Raw genomic sequence first — 27,123 nt, forward strand, 5'->3', positions numbered from 1 at the left:
CTTCATAGTTGCACACCCCTGCTATGGTCAAGTGCGACACTTAGTGGCCGAGAGAAGGTATTGCACTAAAATCAATCCAAATTAGCCCCAACTTCAAAAGACGTGACACTTGTGGAGAACCTGGGATAGAATCCCAGGTAGGACATGAATGTTATGTAATGCAGCATATTCTGGCCCTACTCAGAATATGGTTACATTTCCTTATAAGGATCTAGGCTGTAGGATTATTTGCATAGATTAAAGCAAAATAAAATCTCAAGTGAAAATGTGGACTAAATCCTGTGTGAAAAATTATTAAAGTGATTATGAAATGTGTTGCAGACACATTGACAGCTTGTAGATCGGCTATTTTAGCTGCACAACATGCTTCCATAGAAGACACTATATCAGGGGTGCCCAAAAGGTACATCGCGATCTACCAGTAGATCACACAGGCAGGTAGATCACAGGACATGTCCCTAAAGATTATTTAATTTAAATATATAAAAAAAACTGTTTTTGCCATCTGCCACTTGAGTTAACCCATTCTGACCGGGCACCCAGTTTGGTGTTAGCATCATGTTATGCTTTAGCTATTAAAAAATAGCAGACCTACAAGCTCGTAGCGCGCCACTCGGTGGCGCGCTACGAGCTTGTAGGTCTGCTATTTTTTGAAAAATCGAAGAGCGACTGACATTTTTAGAATCTGATCTCAGGTCAGAATGGGTTCATCAGACCAGTGTGTGTCCAGTGGAAACCTCGTATGAATCTGATCTCAGGTCAGAATGGGTTAAAGGTGACTTGATTGATTTACAAAAGGGGCCTGTATGCTCAAACTCACAATGCAATATTTTGTTTTCAAGAGTGTTGCTATTAGATTACTCTATTTCCCATTCTAAGTGCTCTCACATCATAAAAGTGTGGTCACCCCTGCACTATATGCTGGCTTCTATGGAATCCAAATGACTGAAATCAGTCATGGCGACAGAGACATGACACGTGAGAAAATAAGATCCATGGGATTTATGAAAGACCATTTCAGAGCTGCCAACCTTGAGATATTCCCAGGAGTACCACGCAGTCATGTATCCGAGCCTGCGGTAAGGGGGGGGGTCCCTGAAAAAAAAAAAATTAGACAGCCAAGCTGTTCATTTGCTAGAATGATATTGATATCGCAACACTGAACATCAGGAATTTGACACATCACATGGGCTTGCAGCTACAGTACACACAAGCAGATATTCCATACAGTTAGGATTTGTATTCAATTTATTAGAAAAAAGAAAGAAAAAGGAATCCAACAGTGCAGCAAAGGAATGCCGTCTGTCTCACAGCAGTTGATGCATCTCAAATGCCGGGTCAACAGAAGATGAATGACCTAAAGAACCGACTAAAGAGTCCGTATAACTGAGATCTTTAAGTGGAGATGAACATCTTGTCGCATGCAAGCAGGATTCCTGCCATTGCCCGACAGGAACTCAACATAAGACACAATTTATTGAAAACTTGTAAGGAACCTGAACTAAACTCTATAGAAAACAAAAACGGTGCAGACTAATAATCTTTCTACAACAGGCCCAGCTGGTACTCGGTCATCCTGTGCGGGTCTCCCATGGACTCGCTCAGAGCAGGATCTGGAAGACAAATGAAAAGCGGCCACTCTTAAAAACACACGAAACCCCAAACCAATGTTGTTTTCATTCGTTATTTCATTTTGACTTTAAGCACACATTTAAGCCATGTTTTCTATTTCAGTTTAGAGGCATCGACTGTATTGGCGCGCGCGCGATTAGTTTATTCCATTTCCAATGCACTAGACTACAACTCTGGGAGATTGACTGCGATGTGGGGCACAGCAACCGCCATCAGCTCCCAGTATTTAGCACACCCAACTGCTACTACTCACATACACACCAAGTTGGCAGTGCCGGATGAAACAGTGTGGCCCAAAAGGTGATAGCCTGGAAACCAGACAAATCTACCACAGGAACAATAAAGTCCCTGAGGAGATTGGGTCTGGCACTCCTCAGTTTGAATTACAGTGCATTTCGCTCACTCAAGAGCTGTGGGTGACCAATCAAGAGCCCACTAGTCAATGCGAGACTTTTTTGCTATGATGTTGGAATCCGTTTGCAACTGCCCCTTGGAACTAAAGCTTCCCCCCCCAGAAGTTCCAGACTAATATCTACGTGGTGATGTTATTTTCAAGTAATATCTACTACGCCTTGGCATTAGTCTGGCGTGGCTCAGTCAGACGACACTACGCCATGGCAAACTCACCGTTGAAGATGTCCTCAAAACCAATGCTCTCGTCGGTGCCTCGGAGCGTGTCCAGAGCCAGGTTGGAACTCTGCAAGAATGGCAACCGCTGGATCTAGAGACAGACACACACGGGAAAATGCAGAAGTGAAGATGAGGAGACTGTCACAAATGCACCCCATTAGACGTGTGCGACGCGGTGTGAACTTGTGAATATGATATTTTCACCAAATGTTTTTCTCTCGTTTTATTTTCATGGATTATTGTGTGGTTTTATCCCATTTTTGATATAAACATTTCCTTGCTATGTTTTCTATTTTATTTTGTATTGAGTGGTGTAAGAGTGACATCTTCTGGCAGTAGTGGTCACGCACATGGTAGGCACATTTGCGCATGGACTGGCCGGGTGCAGTACTTAGTTTAGACAGTTTTTGGTTTAGACTTGTCATTGGTTGGACCAGTCATTAGTCCTACAACTACAACCTATCTCAAACCCTCACCCTAAACCTAACCTCCCACGGGGCAGCACACCTAAACCTAACCGTAACCCATGTCTAACCAATGACTAGCCTAAACTAAATATGCACCACGACTGGCCGCAGTTCAGAAGGAGAATGGACATTGTTGTTGACGGGTGTCGGGTTGACGGGTGTAATAAACGTGTTTCATATATGCTTGAGTAAGTCACCGTCTCACCCGTCGATAACCCCTTTTGCAGTGGGAGTTGCTAAATTTGAGGTGTAGTTTAGTAAAACCGTACAATTATGAAAAGCCAAGAACAGGAATGATAGGGTTCACTTGTGTGGTCGTTACGTAGCCTCATGTGGCACATTAAGAAGACCATCTCCTGTTGTGTGTGCAAGTACATCCCCCCTGGACATGACGCAAAAGAGAACTTCAAGTTGCGATGTATTGCTGTACTTAAATATATTTTGATGAGAAATATTTTTTTATGGAATACATTACATTGGGTAAATATACTCTGTTTTAGTGATGGATTGACAAATTAGTTTAGTGTTCTAGGGTTAGGTTAAATTCCACCGATTGAGGTTATTTATTTAGGAGTACCTGTCTGGCTGCCCTGAGTTCCATCTGTAGCTTGAGTGGAGCATGGATACCCTGGATGTTTCGAACTGTGGCAAAATGCAACTTGTCCTGGTTGAGCAGAAACTGAAAACAAAAAATAAATAAAAATACAAATTATTGTAAGATTTTTCTACATGAGTGTGCAACATTTGGTTGATGGTTGGTTTAGAGAGACAAGAATAAGCCCTGCCCAAACACTATTGTTAGACTGGGGGGTTGAGAGCATACACACACATATATATATATATATATATATATATATATATATATATATATATATATATAAGAAAGGCACAGTTCACCGGCGGCCATCTTGCAAAAGTCAACTGGTGATCTGCTCAAACAAAACTACTCTTAAATCTTGACGGATTTACAAACGTTTTGTTTTATTACATTCACAACATTATCAGCATGGCTATGATTCCGGATGCTCGTCTTGCTTAATGCCATTTGTATATTTATGAACCATTGAGACCCGTGTCATATAAATCGGTTCAGGGCAGGCATATAAAAGAAGACATATATCACAGTTTGTTTTCTAATCACTTGCTTTTCGATGTGCACAGAGTGCACAGTGCATCATTTTATTTGAGGATTTAAACAGCAGCAGGTATCGTTTCTGTTCCGGGGGTATCGCGAGATTTGGCTGCCAGATAGGAAACGGTGGACAGTCTTACGACACTTGGCATGTTCAGAAAATACTTTTTGCTCTTTAGATACCTCTATAAAATTACACAGTGTACACATCGAAAAGCAACACAGCAGACAATAATGTGTTATAATGTCTTCTGTTTTTTGCCAGAAGCGATTACTTTACAAAAGATCTCAGTCATTCAGAAATATTGTTTGTGTAGCTCATGTTCATGAGCTGGTCACTAAGCTCTCATTGACTCCAGTGCATTCTGCCGCCTGGAATTGCGTGATAGCGAGAATTACATTTGGTGACTTTACCTCCATTTCATATACCTAGCAGCAGCACAGGAGTCATCTAGCCCTTATATGAATATGGTTGAGGCCTGAGGGTTAGATTTAGGGATTATGAGACAGACATCAAAAGTGAGAATGCTTACATTCTTCTCTGACAGCTCCAAGGGGTGAGAGGGAAGGAGTTCATTCTTTACATTGGTGAACCTGGAGGACAGACACACACACACACACACCACATGTCAGTTCAGAAGGGGGCACGGCGGTGAGGTCAGTAGCGATGGCGTCCCCTCACAGCTAGAAGGTCCGTGGGCATGTTCTCTACTCCGCGCCATCAGTGCCATACCCTATGTGGGTTGGCAAAAAGGCATGTCTGTGTGCAGTTTGGAAGTTCTCCCCGTGTGTCCTAGGGTAGGTACCCTGACAAAAAAGAACATGCAGTAATCCTGGTCTCTAAACCCATTGCATACATTGCTGTGTACATATTACTTGATGTTTTCCTGACTCTCTCATTTCTCTTGGAAATTTCTCTACCAAAGCGAAATGTTCTTTTGCACACCTAAGACAGGCGCAAGCAACCAGTGCAACATGAGAAAAAATTAAGTCCTGCACTAGCTTAAACAGTACTTTATTTGACTACAAACATTTCGGTCCCAACAACAATCATCCATCTGACTCTTTTGCTCTTATCTGTACGTCTCGTGTGTTTAATTCTTACCCCTGTTGCTGCTATGACATTAATTTACCTCTGGGGATCAATAAGGGTTTAGCATATCGTTAAACCCTTGCGCTGTTCAAATATAAAATGTGAAAAACTGGATTTTTCATATTCTTGCCTTAACAAAGGCCTTTCTATGATGTTGGAGAATTCAATCTATTGTCTAGCCCTCCCCACAATGTTGGATACGTTGGTTACTAGTAAACTACTTTCATTATAAAACAGCACAGCTGTCTCAATTATTGCCCCGATCACAATTGGCATAAACACCGTCTCACATCTGGACTGTACAAATGAGTGGTTTTGGGGGACTTGGGAGCTATATGTTTATTTATTTTTTTAAATATTTTTGAAATAATGCAGGAAACGAAAAATAAAGACAACATGACTGCGAGCCACAAATGGGTCCTGAGACCCGACCCAGTGATTAGGAAAAAGTGTCCTATAGCAAAGCAACCACACTAATTACCCAGATGCTAGTATGGCTAATGTCTCACCCGTTACGCATCGTGTCCTGAACACCGTAAGCAGCATGTGGACCAAAGCCCGTCACTGGTACGCTGTCCTTCTGCTGGGAGCTGACGCCAAGAGATTCCTGAGGAGAACGGAAAAAAACTAAATGTATGCAGAAAATTCAAGCTTAAGTCAATCCTTTCCATTTCCTAGGAAGGTTAAATCTAAATACCGCTCGTAAATTATTTACTGCTCAGCTCACAACTAACTAATTCATTAGTTATCCTGACAGCTGCATGGTTGCAGAGAACTAAATTACATTGAGCATGTTTGTGAAGTGAGTGAACACAGGTTGGCTCATTCCATTGGAGGGAGGGAGGCATTTGGATGCAATCTAGTCTGAGTAAGTGGGTTGCAGTGGCTTAATGACGGCATGGGCCCAACAATGAGGTCTCAGTCTATCTTCTTTTCAATGCAATAGAGTAGACTAGAACAGGGTTTCTCAACCTGGGGGTCGCGACATCTCGCAGCCGGGGGTCCCGAAATTATTTTGGGGGGGTTCCCAAATTATAAATAAAAATAAATAAAGTTTACAAAGTACAGTAAACTTTCCTTAATGATTTAATCTGGTTTCAGTATTTATTTATGATGTATTTTCTCTATTATTAAGGTTATTGTTTGTAGCAGACAATTTGTATTGGTGGTGGGGGTCAAGAGACATGGCCAAAGCATTTTCGGGGGTCCCCAGCCAAAAACGTTGAGAAACCCTGGACTAGACCCCTGGGAGATAGATTGCCGAGTTTGAGCGCCACATCTACGGTCAGTCAGCTCCCACCTGCGATTTGGACCTGCTCAACTCGACATAGTAAACTAATTAACAGAATGGTGCTCATCATGTTGTGCATCAAGGGATTCAGTATTCCATTTGCTTGTATCTCCTCCTCCCTGCCTCCCTGTCTCTCCTTCTATTTCTCTCCCCCGACACGGTGGAGGCAGATGGCCTCCCACCCTCGAGTCAGGTTCTGCTTGACATTTCTTCCAAAATAAGAGGGAGTTTTTCATTACAATAATTATTGCTCTGTCTGGGTGGGATCTGTCAGTTTTTTGCTCTACATAAAGTGTCTTGAGAGAGACAACTCGTTGTGATTTGACACTTGAATCGAATAGATAGATAGACAGATAGATAGATAGATAGATAGATAGATAGCGGTGCCAAACATAGGGTTTATTTTCTCCTTGTTCAGGGCTTTAAATGTCCATGCATTGGGGTTATTATAGCTCAGTGGTAGAGCATTTGACTGAAATCCATTTGATGTTGACACAAGTATTCATCTATGAGTATTCATTTAAATGGTTGTTAAATGGAGTTAAAATGTAAGATGAGAATTGCTGGGGAATGTAGTTCACCAGGCTAGAAGCTTAGCAACAGCTCAGATATCTGCCAAACAAACACAGAATGAATGAATGACACGATCATGAATGAATCCAAGTTATACCTGTAAAAACGTTTGTAAACACATTGCATAATTCTGTAAACAACAGTTCTAAGGATTTGACCAAGTAGAAGGACTTTGTTGTCCATTAGCGTTAGCAACGCGGCTAACGAGTGACTAATCACATTTATAGTGCCGATAAGTACAGAGCAGCACACAGCACCAAAAAATAAGATATAGATAGATATACATACACCCTGCACTACAACCCATGTAAACATCGTTATTAATGATGTTTAATATGATAATAAACTGTAAAATATAGAAATGTTAACCTACCATGTTTGCGTTTGATGCTGAGCCGTAAGCTTTCGGTGTTTTACACTTCCGGTGCGGCTGTGTGACGTATTCCGAGTCTGACCTTCCTGTTTACAATATATTACAATAAAATAAAATACAATAATGATATTCTATTGTTCGTACTATACGTTCTTTGATATGTTTTAATAATAACATGCTTTTATTACACCCCCCCAAAAAATAAACGAATGAATAAAATAATTATATAATAGGACGTATGCGTGACGTTAGCCCGTTAGTCCGCTGCCGCAGTTATAAATAGGGTTGAATGTCTGCCGTTGTCGTGTCGGGGGTATAGCTCAGTGGTAGAGCATTTGACTGCAGATCAAGAGGTCCCCGGTTCAAATCCGGGTGCCCCCTTTTTTGTGTTTAGTTACATTTTTATTTTTGTTTTCTCCATCATGACCAACCAAGCCATTGAAATGAATTGTGAAATTATAAAGTGAAGACAACTGATTTTGGGAGCGTTCCCCACCATACAAAAAAGGTTCTTTGTTCTTAGAATAAACCTAAACCAGAAACCTAACCTAGTAATTTTAGTAATTCTAATAAGACTAAAAGTATTTTAGCAACTTAGTTTTAGTGTTACTTTTTGTAGCAAATTCTGATTTAAGCTCAGTCTTTGAACAATCCATTGAACTGAAGGCCTGCCTAGGTTACTTAAACTATATAGTCTAAGCCAACTAAAAATGAACACGTGTTCATTTTTAATTGTATGCCAGTACTGGCATAAAATAAACTAAAACATAATTGCTCAGACTCTTCAACAAAGATGGCAAAAACAAACATTCTTTCTTTGTTCTGTATAATTTCCCAAACAAGTCGACCACAGGTTTCTCTCTTAATTAGCACAACAGCTCAGTAATTATAGTGTGCTGGATCAGACAGGATAAGATAACTGGACTGGACTTTTAACTTATTTGTGATGATTAATGTTTGACTTTGAACATAAACGGTTCATTAAAAAAAAGGCAGTGTTGATGGAAAGAACAGCCTCAGCCGACGAAGATTCTTGAAGATGAAGATACACCATACTGCCACTAGAGTGCAGTAGAAGACTGTGAATGACGGACCAGTTTGCAAAACGGTCAATTGTGGCCTATAATAATGTATTGACATACAATAAAGTAGGGGTATTTACAGATGTTACAGATACATGTGTTACAGTATACAGACACTATATAGTATATACTCTAAGCTCAACATGTAACCACATCATGTGAATGTTTGTTATATTGTGTTAAATTATTACAATGATAATACGGTATGCATCACAGAACTTGTACAAAGGGGCCAGGGCCATAGATGTTCCAATGACTTAGAAATAGAAAACATTTGAATTATGGAGTTAATAAAGATAGCCTACCAATAAAACCCTACACATTGTGTGAAGATGAAGCAGCTTTATGTTTTATTGTATTTACAGTGCTTTGATCAAGTGACATGAGTTGAAAAAACAATATAGCAAACTCTCCAAATATTTACATTTAGTAAAAATCTATAATTTAGTGTGAAAACACGCACGCCATTGTGAAAACATTATGCTAAAACAGTAATGTGTCCACGCTTTTTTATGATTACACCATTGTGCTGAGTCAATATCCTATATCCTTAACTGCTTAATCATTGATAAATTATGACTTAACATTCTCCCTCAGTAACTCAATCTCTCCACCATTATGTGCTATCACACATACACAATGTAAAATACTTACTGTATCCATTTGTACCCATAATGGTAACACAGTTGTATGTATTTAGAAATAATTGCAACATTTTGATATGTGTAATATTCAAACATTTAGGTCAGACCCACCTTATCATTCTCTGCTTCTAAATATATATTTCTGTTGCATTAAGGAGGATAGACATTTTCATTCAATGACTGTATATTCATGAAGGTGAAATTAATTAATGTAATAAGCGACTACGTTGATTAGTCAGGTTAACCATTTACCAATTAGGCTACCACCTAAAATAGTCAAAATAGCCAATCTACAAGTTCGCACTGTGTTGTAGACTGTCTATCTTTGCTATTGTTTTGCTACTGTATTATATTTCTTAAACAAAAAATACAATATCCTTGATTAAATTGATTAGTTTGATTAACTGTTAAATTAAACTAGCTACACATGATTTAGCAACAGTAGGGTCCTTTAACTGTCTCTGCCTGGATCAAATCCTGCCAGTCTACCTTCTATTACAGTATATGTCTATTTTCTATGTAGAAAAGCACATCTGAATCACTTCATTGCTTTGCTGGAGTAGCTTTTTCTACTTGTTTAGACAGTACAGAGGAGATACAAGAAAGCCCTGAAGCACCTCATTCAGTAATTAATTCACTTTTCAAACAAATTACTTTTATACAGCTCTCAGAATCAAGCCTAATTTATGCTTTGGCAAAAAAGTATCCTGTTGTTGCTGCACAAAGATGACATAATTTTCAAGTGGGGAAGAAAAGCGTCAATGTGAGTCGACACTTTTTTTCTGTTATGACAAATATTCTCTCACTTTTTTTCTTCTTCCAGCATAGCATAAATTGGGCTTCAGAGTTGGTTCAAATGGCGACATTTCTCATGTTGAGTTCTCAACTGTTGCTGTACCAACTTAATTTCAACTTTGGCGTTCCTTTGCTCTGTTACAGTTCTGTTTCCTTTTCTGGTTCCAAGTAATATTCATCATCAGTGGTTGAATCTGATGAGTTGCTGTCCGATGACTCCTCGAAGGATGTCAGGCAAGAGATGAATCCCTTGGAGGGCAAGTGGCTTCTGATGGATTCAATGTCCTGTGGGATTATCGGAGAAGCAGGGGAGGCCGGGCTAGAAGGGCTAGCAGACACGGACATCCGCCTGGTGGTTGGTGACCAGGGAGGGGACGGAGATTCCGTCAGGGAACCCCCTGTATCCCATGCAAAGGGAGGAGTGGTCACATTCCCGGCACCCCAGAGGGCACGTGGCTTTGCGTTTGCAGTATTTAGAGGCGTAGGAACTGCGCCTTCTGGGCTCCAGTTGGACCTGGATCTGGCGAAGCATCGAGGAAGCGATCTCGATCGCATCTGTCCCGGCTCGCTGGGGACAGACGACATGAGACAGTCGCCTGCTGTTGTGGATCCGGTGGAAATGCGCCCGGGTCCCGAGGGTCGGCTGGAGAGCACAGAACTCACGGAAACGGACCTCCCGGCCAAGATGCCATACTTTAAGTCTGCACAGGAGGAGTAGGAGGCGCAGCGATCCAAGTTCTGATGATGCAGACCTTCACTCGAGGTGGACGCTCTGGCCCTTCCGGGAGACACTGAGCCATACTCCCCTCCCAGCTTAAAGCCAGAGACGGACTTTTTCCTGAGGCTGGGGCTGTAGAAGACACTGTCGTCCGTGTCGTCAGAAGGGGTGAAGGGGGAGAGGGAGGAAAGAGAGGAGATGGGAGAGTAGGGGCTCCCAGGGCTGAGCGAGGACAACCTGGACAACCGAGTGGGCAATGTGGCAGATCGGCTAGCGTTCCAGGGCAGCTGCTGCCAAGGAGCACTGAAGTCTCTATGGACGAATTCCTTGGTCGTTTCAGAATCGGCACGGTCACCTTTGTGAAATATTTGGTCCCTTTCTGGTTTATGGCTCGTCGAACTAGCCTGGCTTTTATTTTCAGGCATCCGTCTCTGAGTAAAAACATCTTTAATCTGTTGAACAGGACTTAACACAGGGCTCTTTTTTAAGAAAATGTATCTAATTTCTGTCTCAATGTTCTTTTCCCTCTCCGTGTCCTCCTTTAACACATCATCCCCCGTGGCAGCCATGGGGCTGACCTCACCGTTGCTTGACGAGCTATTAGAGTGTGTCGGGGAGGCTCGCTTTGCTCGCCATGAAGGGAGCAGGTCATCTTCAAAGCGTCGTGTGCGAAATGTCTGCCTCAGTCTGCTCAGGACCTGGTCCATTTTGTTACTTCCCTTCTGGCCTCTCTCTGACTCTGGCCTCGTTTTGTCGAGTTGAAACTTTGACACGGGATTGGGTCCCGGCGTGGCTTTATGTGCGCCGGTAACATTATCTCTTTTCTTCCCTTTGAAAAGGCCTTTCTTTGGGCTTTCACTTCTACTCGTCTCTAACAGAGAATTGCTTTGACATAAAACATCTGTCATTCTGTCACTGTCTTTCGGATCAGCTCCCGGCGTGGGTGGCTGCCGTTTCTCTGTTGAGCAGCTCTCGCCACCGCAGCTCTGTCGGTGTCCAATGACCTCACTGGTCTGTGTAGAGAGAGGCCCTCTGTTGACCTCGGTCTCCTCAGCAACCCGTGCGGTTGACATGCGTGGCGTCAAACGTTTGGGTGTGGCATAATCAACAGCAGTTGTAATGTCATTGTTGGAAATCCTGCAAGACACTGTGTCGACCGCATGAACACGCGTTGAGGGAAAGTTGTGTGCCTTATCAGCCCCTAGTATCAGGTGTGGCTTCGCACTGATAACAGGCGTGTAGGAATTTCCACTATCTAGTTTGCCATCGTTGTTGTTCAATTGATCCGTTCCTGCTCCAACAACCTTTAACCTCTCCCGCAGAATGCCTGTCTCATTCTGGAAAGGGAGGGAAAGGATTTGGGCTGAGTCACTGGACGATGAAGTGAGCTCAGAAATGGGTGAAGTTCTGTTTGTGTCAGGATGTAAGGGAATGGTAGTTTGTGGCTGCGGGGGCGGGGAAGTCTTCCGGAGGACTGATATGTTCCTAGCTTCTGTCCCTGTCGATGATGCAGAGTATGACAGGCAATGATGATATTTAGAGTCAGGAGAGAGGTCAGCGGAAGGACTCTGGGTTGCACTCCTTCCTCCATGGTCAACTGAGTACTGAGACAGGCAGTCTCTCCTGGGTACTTGACCAACAGAGGCAGAGGGTGAAGAAAGCTGCCTCTGTCTCAGGAGCGAGAAGGGAGCGCTTGGGCTTCGCAGAGGCCTCGATGGGAACATCGGTGTGACGGCCGGAGCCTCTGAATCCTGTACCTTGTTGGCCTCAAAGTGTCGCGGATCCACAGAGTCCTGCCATGTTACTCGTATCACCTTCCTCCCCTCCACCTGAGGGCCTGTTTTCTCAGGCGAAAAGATGAGCCGGCTGGTGAACGTCTTCCCTTCCCGTGGGTGGCAGCTGGTTCTTGGGGAACGGTTGGAGTCGACACTGGGAGATGTTGAAGAAGTGAGGCCGCCATACAAGACTGTGACGCTGGCGGGGCGAGTGGTAAAAACGGGAGTGGAAAGCGGCGAGGGGTCGGGTGGTTGGACCTTGGAGGCGGGACAGTCGGAAAGTGCAGTGGAAGGGGTAGTGGTTACGCTGGAGGATGTTGTGTTGGCATGACTGGAGGATACAGGGCTATAGTTTGGCTTGGGGAAAAGGGAAATGGATTGCGGCAGAGAGGCGGCTGGGACCGTGGATGTAGGAGCTAGTGGACTGTGTGGAGTGTAGGCTTTTGATACAGAAGCAACGCCGTTATGTGGAGACAGCGACTGTGGTTTGTTAGAGGATGTAGGTGGAGAGGATTGGGTGTTATTATCTTTCTTTGATGTGTTCTGGCTACTGTTCTGGCTAGACAAAGGATATTTACCATGACTGTCGAAAACTTGGTCTGTGAACTTGCTGCTATCCAATGAGAGGGGGCACAGGTTATGAGAGGCCCTAAAACTGCTGATTTTAGAACCTAATGAAACACCTGGCAAACTATGCGTCTTTTGTCGTTCCTTGTTATTCAAATTTGAGCCATTTGTAGGTCTGCTGCGAGACCAGTCTGGGTCATGAGCAGCTGTATCGTGTACATTGACTTGTGTCATAGTGTTAGCATTTCTCTGTGCCATAGAAGCTATGTTAAGATTATCTTGGTAAACTAATTCAGTAGTTCTGTTATTGTTGTTGTCGTCTAAGTTCTCGGGAATTTGCCGGCCTGATCTTTGGGAACGGTCATCGCTCTGGGCGGGAGTTGTGACAGAGGGCGCGCTCGTTTCGCTGGCTGTGTCGCAGAGCCTAGAAGAACGACTGCCTTCCTGGGTCACACGCTTCCACCAGGACGTCGACCTCAGCGTGGTCCCTCTGGGGAGCGCCTGGCTTTTCAGGAAAGCATAACGCTCATATTGAGAAAGTCGATGTGAGACCGAGGTCTCAGAGACAACAGGGTTAGTCGTTTCTGCAGCTTTGCACTCCTTTTCTCTCTCTAGATCCGCGAGCCCACTAGTTATAGATGTCTGTTTTCTGGGGAAGGAAGGGGCTGGGTAGGCCGTTGTCGCCTGAGCATTATGGGAAATGCACGAGCCCTGCGAGTGTTCACTGTTGGGTGAGGCGGAGGAGAGGGCAGCGTTAGGTCCATGTGTTTCGCTGTGATGGGAGGAGTGTGGTGAAATGATGGTGCCGCTTTCAGTTGTCCTACTATCAGAAGTTAACAATGAATAAGGAAGGAACTTTGAGCTCTCTCGCTCATTGTTTTTTGAAGAAGCTGGCGACAACTCTGCAGCTTGGCTAGAGTTCCTCCAATTGTAGTTAAGTCTTCTTAAAGAGAGGGGCACGCCAGTAGTTGTTGGCGTGGATCTCACAGGTGATAATTCTCCTTGACAACTGGCCTGTGACATTCTCCCATGTGTATGTAAGCCGGTAAAAGACAGAGGAGAGTATGGAGGTGTAGTTGAGTCTTCAGCGTTGGAATCACTTCCTTTTATGTCTCTGTTGTCCAACTCACCTAAGCCTACATAGAAAGGCTGAATCACTGGCCTCCTGGTGGAATACTCCAGATTCAAGCTTGGAGGACCACTCTTGCTAGACCAGCCTAGAGCGGTTCCCCTGTTTCCCAAAGATCTCTCATGAGCTTGGGATCCGTCCATTGACCCCGTCTCCCCGCGGTATGTGGTCTGAAATCTCAGTAATTGTTCGTGTGCAGTGTTTGCTGGAGAGACGGGGTCCCCTGTTGCTTCCTGTGAATTTGCGGAGGTCGCCAGGCCCCTCTTATTCCGTCTGAGACGTCCGCCCCAGTGTGGGGAAAGAACTGACACCATAGTAGAGGATATTTACACAGAAGGGTCCAACAGTTCCACACACTAATCTGTGGTCTCAACCGCTGTTTATCTGGTCCTATCCTTTGAGCTTACATATAGTAAACCAGTCCCTCGGTGTTGTGTTTAGGAAACATTATAATGATAATATATTTGAAGGGGGTAAAGGACGGCATCTTGGCCACTGCAGATCAACATGGGTGCTCGTTCTTGTTCTTCTTTGTACCTTTCCAAAAGCTGTGTCTGTCCGTTCACCTGTAAAAAAGAGGAAGCATTACTAGAGGTGGCCTTGATGCTAGACTTTGTGTATATTTTGATAACCGCTGACTAATGCCTGAAGAAATGTGCCTTCTATTATTATAACATAACAGTTTGCCAATCTTACATTCGTCATTACATTGTACTACGGTTTTGTAGTAGTAGTGTGTTAGTCAGTGTGTGGCTTCTGAGCTTTTAAGCTTTACTAGATCCGACGTTCCCACGATAACTGCAAGCCCTTGAATAGCGTCGGCTCTTGACAAACAGGTTACTTCCTAAACGTTTTCTAAGGGAGACACCCGACCCAACACACACACACCATTCCTGCAAACAATTAAAAGCCCACACTGTTTATTTTTTTGTGATTAGTCTAATGATTATTTATGTGATTCTTAAGAAATTGGCCACTGTGCGTGCTGCATTGTGCGGGCACGCACGCATGCATGCACGCACGCACGCACGCACGCACGCACGCATGCATGCACGCACACATGCACACACACACACACACACACACACACACACACACACACAGTGAAGTCACGTGCACACAAAATATAATGATGTCCCGTCACGTGTTTTATTAGCCTCTTTTCAAACAAACATTTCTCCCAGGAACCTGATGAAGCCTTTCCCCAGTTTGAACAACGGCTAATAAAAGCCCAGGACAATATCATACGGTGTGTGTACATTGCCTTCTTTCTTTACTTTTAATTCTATTAGAACAGCTCAGTGTTTTCGTGTAAAATAGACACCAAAGGATCAACTGTACGCCGAGATGATAATAATGGCACATTATGATTTAATAATGCCACGGGGAGCAACATGACACTATCTTTTGTTCGTGTTCTCGTTTCACAGGCCAACGCCTACTGCACTGTAGGCCGCTTCCTGTAACTGTAATGTTTTCGGAGGAAACATTAGAGGCGGCAGGTATTAAGTATTTTTCAGAGCAATGCTGTCTAACGGGACAGACAGCATTCCTCCTTCTGTTCCGTCCTTATTGTATCATCGTTTATAGGCTATAGTTCCAACTTCCTATACACTGTCTGTCTGTTATTCATAGTTGTCTGTTAACAAGAAGAAATAACAGACAAATCTGCAATTTGAATATTGTATTAGACGGCAATATTTAGCAGGATTTTGTGTGTACCCTGCTGAAGTTCCTCCGTCTATTATAGGCTAGTTCCTACACCGTTGGCCTGTTATTCACAGTTGGAATAGCACCTCCGTGGTGCTGGGCAGGAACTTTACCACAGCACCACAGGATTATTTATTTTTTATATATTTCCATGAATGACCTATCCCCATTTCCTTGCTTACCCGTGTTGACAAGGCGGTGGGCTGTGGCTTGAGGAACTTGAGGCTCCCAGCAGGTCTCCTAGCTGCCCTCCAAACTCAGCTCTAGACACAGAATGAGAACAGAGGATAAAGAATCATGCTTTTGGTCATCACGGGAATAATATGATAACAAGAGCTGAAGAGAACCAGCAATTAAACAATTAAAGGATTAAAAAGCTCTGTGTGTGTGTGTGTGTGTGTGTGTGTGTGTGTGTGTGTGTGTGTGTGTGTGTGTGTGTGTGTTAGAGGGTTCCTACAACTTGGGATGCCCCAAAAAAGAGGCAAAAAGCCTGGAAAAGTACTGCGGTGTCTCTGTGATAACTTTCAGCCATCATATATGGCGGAGACACTGTTACTTGTACCCATATAGAGTACTGAGAGACACTATTGCACCTTGAAAACACATGCCATGGATTTGTAAATGTAACTCTACTGCACCTTTGTGTCCTTGTATGCATCTCCTTTGTGTGGAAATAAATAAATGGTTAAAATGTGCCTGTGCGTCACCTGTGTATAGCCTCTCTTGGCCGTTGACTGCATTTGAGGTTTCATCTCCATGACTGTGATGGTTCCCTCTGGAGTGTGCTGCTGCTCCCTCTCTCTCTCTCTCCCTCTCTCTCTCTCCCTATAAACAACACAAGCATCCAAAGAGAGCCAGATCACTGTCAGATCAAACATCAACAAATGTCTCAGCGGAGCAGAAATGTCTTCCAGTCACGCAGTGCTAGTGGAAAGTAACTAAGTACTTCTACTTAAGTACTGTACTTACAATTTTGAGGTATTTGTACTTTACTCGAGTATGTCACATTTTCAGTACTTTTACTTCTACTCCACTACATCTCAAGAGGCAAAATAATAATTTAAAAAAATGGCATTTTGCCTTCATTGATAGTGAAGACAGACAGGAAAGTGGGGGAGAGAGAGAAAGGGGAGAGACATGCAGCGAAGGTCGACCACTTGGCCAGCGGGTGCTCCCTCAGAGGCTAATATTGTACTTTCACTCCACTACAATTATTTGAAAACTTTAGTTTCTAGTTACTTTGTAGATGTATTATTATTATTACATAACATACAGTGACCACATCAACTCCATATACATTTTGGCCATTTTGAAATAGCCATGTGAGCTTGTACATCTGCCATTTTCAAAAGAGTAATAGTGTATTATACATTTGAAAACATGAAATGAGACATTCTGCACAAAGAGTATACAATTTGAATTCCGGACATCTACTTGTAATTAAGTATGTATATACTTTCACTTCACTTTGAATACTTTTTCCACCACTGCAGTCACGCCACACACACACTCCCTCGTATGCACAGACATAAGTATTAGGTAAACACACATGCCTGCACGTTGGAACATGTTAGCCTATGTTAACGCTCAGTGTAGAAACGTTTTTCTCAGGGTTATCTTAAAACAAGAACAACTAAAAATAACTAAAAATACATCGCATGGATGCACCTGGGACGTATCCTGAGGTCAATGGGGTTTTGGGTCTACCAACATCATAGTACCCCTCACTCAGGCAACCCAGCCGGGGTTGATCAAGTCCCGACTTACGTCTGGCTACTGGGACTTACGTCCCTGTAGCTGTATACCCTCGCTACTGGGACGTAAGTCGGGATCTGATCAACCCCCGGCTGGGTCGCCTGAGTGAGGGGTATGATAAATGACAAAAATAGAGTAATAGGCCAAAACTGGGGATATTATTAATAGTTCATTGATTAATCGCCATTAAGAAATTCTTCAATGAAACTTAACAGTTAGGGTTACTTGAAAATACTGTGTGAAAATACTATCATTTGGGTGGTTTTCTGTGAACGTAATGCTGTCTGCGCACGCATGGCCGAGGAACACAAGCATGTGGGCCGGTAAAAGAAATGTCCCCCGCACCTTGGTAGCCACAGAAACGTCTCTGCTTTTTGCATGTGATGTGACAGACAAGACAGTGCACTTTTCATTTCAGTTTCATTCCTCATACAAAGAGGCCATTGTCTGGGCCCCGTATCTCAAAATGGTCAAATAAATATTTGATTAAGGAATAAAATATGCCTTTGTATTCTGTATATAACCAAAAGGTAGATTTTTTTTATGTTAGACATTGTGGGGAAATTAAGATTATCAGATTAAATCAACTAACCGGTTAATCGGTCGATAAGGTTATCAATGATCAGTCCAGCAGTGTCTGGGATTCGCTGTGCACAGACAGATAGACAGACAGAGGCACACACGCGCACGCACGTGCACACACACACACACACACACACACACACACACACACACACACACACACACACACACACACACACACACACACACACACACACACACACACACACACACACACACACACACACACACACACACACACACACACACACACACACACACACACACACACACACACACACACACACACAAATGTCCATATCCAGTTATGATCTGCACAGTGGGGGGCAAGCATTGTCATCCTGGAGGGATGGTGTTAAGTCCCAGATTCTGAAGACCTGGGATCGGATCGCCACTGGCTCCAGAATCTCGAGATCTCACTGCATTGCGATTGCTTTCAATGATGACAAGTTATGTCTTGCATGTGACTGTGAGAGAGATACCGTCCCTGGCATGCCAAGTGTTCTGGAAAATTAATGAAGTGTAAAAATGTGTTCCTGATTTCTGTGGGAGAGTGCAATCATCCAATCCACTAAGCAACTAAAAGCAAGAGTTGTTGAATCCCACCAATTGCCAGTTTAACACATTTTTTGGGGAGCAAGCCACAGTTCAGCAGTGTTGCCTATTAGACGAACTCCATTAGACGAACGCCTGGTACTTACAAGCTGTACCTCGTTGTAAAGGTGACTAATCACAACGATTAAAAAGATATAATATACCCCCCCAAGGAAGGTAACCCAGCACCTGTTATATATGTAAACAGTAACACCTAGGGCTGTTACAAATTTGATGATTAATTCTCACACAAATAATTAACGATTTACCGCAATTGTGTTTTCTGGATTGACACACACACAAAAAATGAAAAAAAAAATACAAAAGAAAAACAACTGCCACAACAGCTGCGCTCGCTTCCCGCCTACACGGGTCTTACTTGTAACACCAACCGCGAGTGCCCCACTTATGTCATCTCACCCCTGTGTGCTACACTAAAGGCCACGAGGCAGGGAGAAGGAACAACGTTTTACCGTTAACTAAAGACAAAATGACGTAATGTATTGCCTGCTCAAGTAATGACATGACTAGTGAAGCTCAATGAGGAATATCTATTCATGAATCTGACGGAGGAGTTGGCGGAGCTGGTATCAAGACGTTATGTATAGCAAGAGCCTGAAAATATACCACTGTAGCAATTAAAACTGTGCATTTTATTACAGTCACAGAACTCAACATCAACATCAACATCAACTCAACTCAACTCAACTCAACTCAACTCAACTCAACTCAACCAGTTTCCCAAAGAGTGAGTTCCCAAACAGTGAATTTGTAGGTCACGGAACAATTTGTATAGGTCACAGAACAATTTTTATGGGCCAAGATTCGAGTATATATATATATATATTTGTTTTTACACTGTACTGTACATCATGGAATTGTCCTATAAAGTGTCATGTATGTTTAGACAACCGTGCTTCTGATTAACAGCTCCAATTCTACACTTGGACATGGACACGGCTTCTGTACATAGTACACACATGGCAAAGGATGAAATCCAGATATATAGAATTCCCGTTCCAGTTCTAGGCCTGAAATCAGTATGCTGAGAATGTTTCCATGTTTTGTATGTTGCGAATTCTAGTTTCAGTGTTTGGAGCATATACACCATAGAGTAATTGTAGTGCCTAAAGTCCTATACTTAATGTCACTACTGGTTGCCGACGGCCAGGTGGAAGCTCTTACGTGTCCGTTGAGTTTAACTTTGCTTTATTTTCCGCAGTCATTTTCCTATATAACATACAGATACAATAATCAGAAAGAAACACTAACAAACACAGGCGACCAGCCCTCCTGAACACAGTAGAAAACTGTTAGCCTCTGCCGTCTGCCACTGACAACACCTGTGCCTGATCAGGAGCCTGGTTAAATACCTGGGCTGGCCCAGACACTCACCAAGCTGCAGTGACACTGTCAATCAGCAAAACATTAGGTCATAATGGCTCTTACAGTAATAAAAGGATAGAGACCGAACCGGAGCTTTAGCCCCGCCCCCTGCTATTCATTTCAGTGGAAGTTGCTCAGTGGCGTTTTGAAGCACCTGGAAGACTGCCGGAAGTATAATTATAACTCAATGGCTCGAGCGAGCGGAAGTTTAGCCTAGCCTAGCCTAGCCCTGGACCTCAATTTTGAGGTCCGGGCTTACGCACGATTCTCCGTCGATGATGTCACTGGTGGACAGGTTTCTGAACTGCCCATGGCCCTCCCTCACAGACCGAAAGGAAAAAATGGTGGCATTTTATCAGGAACATTAGTGAGGACCAATATGAAGATAGGTTGAAAAGTGGTGAAGTGGTCCTTTAAGACCTGAGGACCCGATTCTACAAATGTCTTCTCAATCCTAACAGTTTTCTGAAAAACCTGTTTCTATATGAGTGGTGCTCAAGCCTTTTAATGTCAAGGACCGCAAATATTATATGTATCTGAAAACATGTTGTTTCGGGGACCCCCCCAGAAGCAATTTTTTTTTTTTTATCCCACGATTTTGTAACCTATTTTTCACCCCTGTGTCAATCATCAAATGTGATCCTGGGCTCTACACACCCTCCACCAACCTAGTCCCCATGGGGTACATGCAACGGACTTAACTCATGCTTCCTTCATGCCCGAGTGTCCAAGTTGCTCCTTTACACCTAACAGGGGGGAGTTTCCCTGGTTGGACGTAGCGCATGGAAGGAACACGTTATTCCAAAAGAAGCAAAGTTTTTAAGTTAAAATGTTCACTGTGAAGGTGAAAGAATATTCAAAGATTTGCACACATTTTTTTATGAGTTTATCTGCTATTTTTCAATTTAGCTATTGGAAAATAGTATAAAATAATGGTTAAAAGTGGTTAAAAGCTAAAGTGACAAAGATACGTTCCAGGTCTTAATTAATGGGTTGTGAAACAAAACAGAACAAAATTCACAGAGCTTGCAGAAGACTGGACATTATTAGTCCTGCATAAACAACACTGATAACGGAGCCAACAGTGTACAGTATCTGCACTGCAGTATGAAAAATATGGCTGCCAACAACTATATGGTGGTCAGAAATACCATCGTAACTAGTAAGTGAGAAAGAATGCACTCTTGAGGATTGTGCAGTTGAGTCCGTCTGGTCAACAACCCGAGCTGGATGAAAAAAAGAAAGGAAGGAAGAAAGAAAGAAAGAAAGAAAGAAAGAAAGAAAGAAAGAAAGAAAGAAAGAAAGAAAGAAAGAAAGAAGGAAAGAAAGAAAGAAAGGCATTGAGGCCAGCCTCCACCAACACAGTGTGCCCTTTAACGTTCATGTCCATATTTCCATTTTTATAGCGCTTTTCCAAGTGCTCAAAGCACTTTACAATGGTTCATTCATTCATACATTGGGAGAAGCGGAGAAACAGTTAACGCCAGCGTCCTTACTTCCCACATTCACACACCACCAATGGTGGCAAGCTCACACCGACCAACTCATTGGAGGCAGTGTAGGAGGCAATGTAGGGTTCAGTCAAGGACACTTCGACATGTGGACAGGAGGAGCCGGGATTCGAACCGCTGACCCAGGGATCATTGGACGACCTGCTCTACTTTCTGAGCCACAGCCACCCTATACTTTCCTAATTGGCAACAGACAATAAACTAAGTTTTAGTTTAATATTTAAAGAAAAATTATTATTAATAATAATAATAATAAGGTTATTATTTTAAGGGTTCTTTAAACTCAATTGTCTCTAGCACCTGCTAGTAAATATTTTTGAACTTGACATATCTTCACTCTATATGGGTAAAAATGTAAGTCACCCCATGTAAACCTTGCATCTCAAAGCGGTATCCAAGTGTCTATCCAAGTCAAGGTATTTATTTAGGCCAATTGCATAACCGGCTTAAACTGACTATGTCTGGAACATTTCACAGTGACAGGATGTTGGCAAGTGAAGTGACTTTACATATTCAATATGCTTTGCTTTTTGTCTTACCCTAGCTGCAGGCAAAAGGGCCTTTTCTGTGTGGACTGTGGAATCTTTTCCGTGTCCCCATTTTACCCTGTGTCCCCTATAGCCTAGGATAGGTAGGAAGTTAACATAGCATGGTGCGGCCATTACTGAGGTGTACCATTAAGCACAGCAGCACTGATTAGCCACACCTGGCCTACGGAGCACCTGCTCCATGGATTACACCTCAGTAATGGCCGCGCCCAGGGCACCCCTCTGTGGATTTGTCTATAGGTACCCTCACAAAAAACATGCAGTAATCCACTTCTCTAAACTGCCTCCCCTGGCCAGCTGGGGTGCCCTGGCTGATGGAGGGGAAAAGAACTGGTTCTGGTTGGAATAACGTGTTCCTTCCACGCGCTATGTCACCCTGTCAGGTGAAAAGAAGCAGCTTGGACTCCTCATAGAAGGGAGCAACCTCTGCCAACCCTAACCCGGGTTGGCAGAGGAAGTGTAGCGCCCAGGATTACATTAGATAATTGACACTGGGTGAAAAATGGGTTGCAAAATCGTGGGATAAAAATTATAAAGAAAAAAAAAGAACATAGCATATTGGCCTGATGGACGGGAAAGGAACTGGTTTGAATAACTCTCCCCAGTTGGCAGAGGGAGTGTAGCACCCAGGATTACAGTTTAGGCAATTGGCACCGGGTGAAAAATGGGTTACGAAATTGTACTTTGCTTTCCATCATGTTAAGTTATTGATGTTGGTACGATTGATAAGGCTCTAAACAAATGCAAATGTTCCACCTGCCATTCCATTTAGCATTCCATTTCCATTTAGCATTCCATTTAACATTATGCCCAGTGATTTAAACTATGGCCCATGGCCATGGAAGAGCGACACACGTTGCTGCCTTGAAATATATTGTATTGTATTTGATACAGAGGTCGTGTTGTTTTGTGTGCAGTAGCTCCAACACACAGCCTCACTTGTGCAAATCTAATAGACAATTGAACACAATATTAAGCACAAGGAATTGACACAGCTGATTATAGTAAAATTCCAATCATAGAGATTTGTGGAGAATTAAGACAGAACGAGACCTCTGAGCTGTGAATATTGTGCAACATGACTCAAGCCGAGGCAGCTCCGACTCAGGTCTCACCGTCTCAGAGTCAGGAGAGCATTCTTTTATCAAACAGAATACGCATTATATTATGGGTGGTTTTGAAGAGGCACTTTCCCACGTCCTACTCCTGTGTGCATAAGATAGCAAATATAGGGAAAGCGCATCAACGCGCCTACAGACACACCTCCAGACGCAAATATAGGAGTCTGCAAAATGAATAGTGGGTTGTGTGGCCGCAACATAACGTTTACGCATTGTGGAAGCTCCTAAATGCGTAATTCACAGAAATGTTTATTACTTGAGGATAAAGCATGGCATAAAATGGAGCCCGTGGTGCTCTAACTAGTGATTTAGTCAATTATAAAAAATATAATTAGTAGAATTTTGTAAAAATGTGCTTATATTCATTTGTGTAAAAACTAGGCTAATCTTCCCCTGAAATTGTGACGGCCCTACTCTGGAAGTCTAGTAGGGATGTTAGGTGCCCTATAGTTCACATCTGTTTGCAGCACAGTTACAGCGTATATTAACCGGTCTAAATCTAATCTATGGCCCTCAAATTAGACAAATCTCTTTGATCCACACGTCTTTTATTAAGGGACATTTCACCGCTGGAAGAAACTGCAGTCACTCAATGTTAATAATAGTATTTGCACTTTTGCAGTAGATAAAAGTAGCACAATTTGAAATGTGTGCACCCTATTGCCAGGAAAAGAATGACGTCTGGTGTGTTTGACTAAGGTTTGACTGGATTACTGAATTCCTACAATGACCATAATTGCTTTTGTGCTGTGTGGAGGTGTGACAGGGAGGAAGTGAGACCACATTTTCCTGACAAATGTTGGTCATGAACATGGCGCCATGACTAAAATATCTAAAATGTAAGTGTTTCTTGGGTCCTAAACATCGTTAAAATAAGATCTGGTTGCAAAAGGGGCGAAGCGGCCCTTTAACCACAGAGGAATCAATCTGTGACCATGCAAGGCACCAACCTGCAAACCACGGGAGAAATTAGGAGTTCAGAGTCTTGCTCGAGAAGACAAGGACCATTCGACAATAGAGCCCGGGATCGAACTGCCACATCCAACCGCTCTACGGGAGCTACTCTACCTCTGGGCTATTATTGAACTGTGTGCAGTGCACGCACTGTTGTGTAAGAGAGAGAGAGAGTGATTCTGTGTGATATGTGCCCAACTGTGGGTGTGTACAGTATATGTCTCCCAGCTAATACTTATATAACATGGGTGGTACCTGGCTGCTTGGGCTAGAAGCCTAGACTGAAATAACTGCTCTGTGGGGTGTGGATTATTTAACAGTCAGTATAGTGGGAGAAGTACTCAAATGTTTTTAAAGTAAAAGTATCAATATACTGCGATGTGGAAATAATTATACTCTGTTACAAGTAAAAGTCTGGAATTGAAAATGTACCTGAGTAAAAGTACAAAAGTAGGCTATTGGTGTCAAAATGTACCAAGAGTATAGAAAGTACTTATTGTGCAGAATGTGCCATTTCACAAGTGAAAATAGACGATCTACATGCAAGCTCGCAATGCATCACATCGCATTGTGAGCTTGTAGATCAGCTATTTTCAATGGCCAGAATGTATATAGGGCTTCCTTAAGTGGTTACTGTATGTTTCCTAATAATAATAGCAATCTACAAAGTAACTAGAAACTAGTTTTCAAATACGTGGACTATTTGGATCAGAAGTAAAATGATTGGAAATACTAAAGTAAAGTATACAAAGCGTGTTACTTAGTTACTTTACACCACTGGGATCACACACACACACACACACACAATTCATTTTTACAAGGAAACAAATATAACGAGGTCGACAGTTCATGTTCACTTAAGGATATACATGGCACCTCCTTCTCCACAAGTAAGGCAAGTTGTTAGGCTTTTCTCATTGTCATGCCAGCTATTCTTAGGCCACTCATGGTCAGTTTATGCACATGGCCCAGGCTTCCGAATATCAGTATGGCAAATCTACACACACGCACGCACGCACGCACACGCGCACACACACACACACACACACACACACACACACACACACACACACTTTCACGAAAAAGAGATTTACAACCTTTCTAACTAACCTCAATAAACCATGAAAAAACCATATCAAAGTCAGACTTGTCTGTTCTGCCACACCTTGCCCCGTGCAGCTGCCTGATAATAACTTTCCCTGTGTGAACCTTTCACCACTTTCATCATGATGATGTGACCATTAAAACATTAGACTAATTACACCAATATGATGACAAATAGCCTATATCCACCATTCTAGGCTAAGTATATACCCACTATGACCTCCAGTCACCGTTATTATAATTAATTGCACTATTATGACCATGGCAGACGCCACATAATTACACCATCGTGATGGGACTTGACTGTGAATATGGAAGAAAGGGCCTACTTAAAAAACCCAAAAATGCCATGATGTCAAGACGAAGGTTAATTTAATTATGTTATTTATGTATGTTCTATGTAGTTATTATTATTATTTTTTTACTAAGCTTTGTATTTGTATCCATTGCTCGTGTTTTTGATTGTTTGATTGAAATATTTATTAACAGTTTGCAGAATTACAGCACATTTCAAGCACAAACTCAATACAAAGTTAACTGTGAGTGGACGACCCAATTAAGCATTACACTTTTTTACAAGAGGGGTGGCGGTAAAGCATATAATGGGGACAGACAGTGACGCACGAGACGAGCACCACGCACGCACGCTCGCACTGTACAAAGCCTGACCAATGATCATGATAATGGAAATTATGTTGTCAAAAATAGTTGTTGCTTAGGAAAGAAAGAAAGAAAGTAAGAAAGAAAGATTATCCAGCTATTAACTTAAACTATCTACCCGTATTTTCAAAAAATATTCCAAATACTACAGTATATTTACTATATTACATGAAAAGGAAAAAGAAAAAAGACGAATATATCTATAGCTCACAACGCGCCATCGGCTACTACTGTATCTGTATGCCTAATTTTCGCGAACCTTTTCGCCTGTATACCGTTAGCCCCTTTCGGAACCCTTGATTACCATTTCTGAATTTGGGACGATTAGAGCTATGACCCAGAGCTACAGAAAAGGTAACCATGAAGGATGGGTTCCGAAAGGTGCTATACTTTTCGCCCAAAATAGGGCCGAGTCCCTGGGCCGAGGGCTGGTTACAAGACTCACTACACCACCACAGTCGGTAGAACTTAGAAAAGGTAACAACAGAAAGTGATCTATTAATCACAAATAATTTATGCAATAAACAAACACACCTCGTGTCAGTTGTTGTTGTTGTTGTTGTTGTTGTAGTGGTTGGTTGGTTGGCTGGCTGGTTGCTGCAGCAGTGAAGTCACTAGCTCTTTCTTTCTTTACTACAAAGTTCGTCACACTAGTGTGAAAACGACCACGAACATCTTTCATAATCCCATGGCCTGGGGGACGCACACGCTGTGATTGGCTACTTAGTTGTCAGGGGACACGCGTGTGTGCGTGGAATGTGACCACCTGCCAGGAAACCAGATTCGGTGTTGCCAGATTGTGTGAGAGAAACTAGCAGACAGGTCTAACCATATCTAAGACAAGCAAACACGGCCAAAAGAATTACCGTAAGTGACAGTACAAAACAAATAAACCATGCAGTGTGAGCTTGATTTTTTCAACAACAAAATCTTTTATCTTTAATCAATCTTTTTCAACTCAATGCAAAGTCTGTTACTGTGAACGACGGTCAGGGTTCGATCCCTGGCCAGGTCATATCAAAGACTGTAAAAATGGGACAACACATGAACAACTACACATCAACTACACGTGATTCCCGAGTGCGGCACTGCTGCAGCTCACCGCTCCAATTAGAGATGGGTCAAATGCAGAGAACAAATCTTACATACAGAAATGTATGTGACAAATAGTAGGACTTTACTCTGGTCCATAGCTCTAATGCAAAGGCATTAGAGCTAGAGCTATGGTCACCAGAGCTATATTGACCTGTACTTTCTTTGAAATGTACCGAATAACATTTCAATCAAGCAACTTTAC

The 27,123-nt window shown here is 42.7% G+C and overlaps 2 protein-coding genes across 5 annotated transcripts; both read right to left on the reverse strand.

The window, feature by feature from the left end:
* Positions 1-1,230: 1,230 nt before the first annotated feature.
* pomp (proteasome maturation protein) lies at positions 1,231-7,247 on the reverse strand. Its single transcript, XM_080794261.1, has 6 exons — positions 7,192-7,247; positions 5,464-5,561; positions 4,395-4,455; positions 3,307-3,408; positions 2,260-2,353; positions 1,231-1,613 (listed from the first exon to the last, which is right to left on the reverse strand). Exons 1-6 carry the CDS (start codon positions 7,192-7,194, stop codon positions 1,546-1,548), a joined length of 426 nt encoding a protein of 141 aa, XP_080650387.1. The 5' UTR covers positions 7,195-7,247; the 3' UTR covers positions 1,231-1,545.
* Positions 7,248-8,601: 1,354 nt separating this feature from the next.
* LOC308336628 (uncharacterized protein) lies at positions 8,602-26,467 on the reverse strand. Of its 4 annotated transcripts, none has more exons than XM_080794069.1 (4): positions 26,361-26,467; positions 16,319-16,436; positions 15,794-15,874; positions 8,602-14,467 (listed from the first exon to the last, which is right to left on the reverse strand). In XM_080794069.1, exon 4 carries the CDS (start codon positions 14,213-14,215, stop codon positions 9,851-9,853), a length of 4,365 nt encoding a protein of 1,454 aa, XP_080650195.1. In that variant the 5' UTR covers positions 14,216-14,467; positions 15,794-15,874; positions 16,319-16,436; positions 26,361-26,467; the 3' UTR covers positions 8,602-9,850. The 4 variants fall into 4 exon arrangements, with proteins under 4 accessions (XP_080650195.1, XP_080650196.1, XP_080650197.1 ...); XM_080794070.1 differs by having other exon boundaries at positions 26,357-26,431; XM_080794071.1 differs by having other exon boundaries at positions 26,353-26,371.
* Between the last annotated feature and the right edge of the window lie 656 nt (positions 26,468-27,123).

The sequence above is a fragment of the Protomyctophum bolini genome (assembly GCF_963924005.1).
Source record: "Protomyctophum bolini genome assembly, chromosome: 21".
In the NCBI taxonomy this organism is placed as follows: Eukaryota; Metazoa; Chordata; class Actinopteri; order Myctophiformes; family Myctophidae; genus Protomyctophum; species Protomyctophum bolini.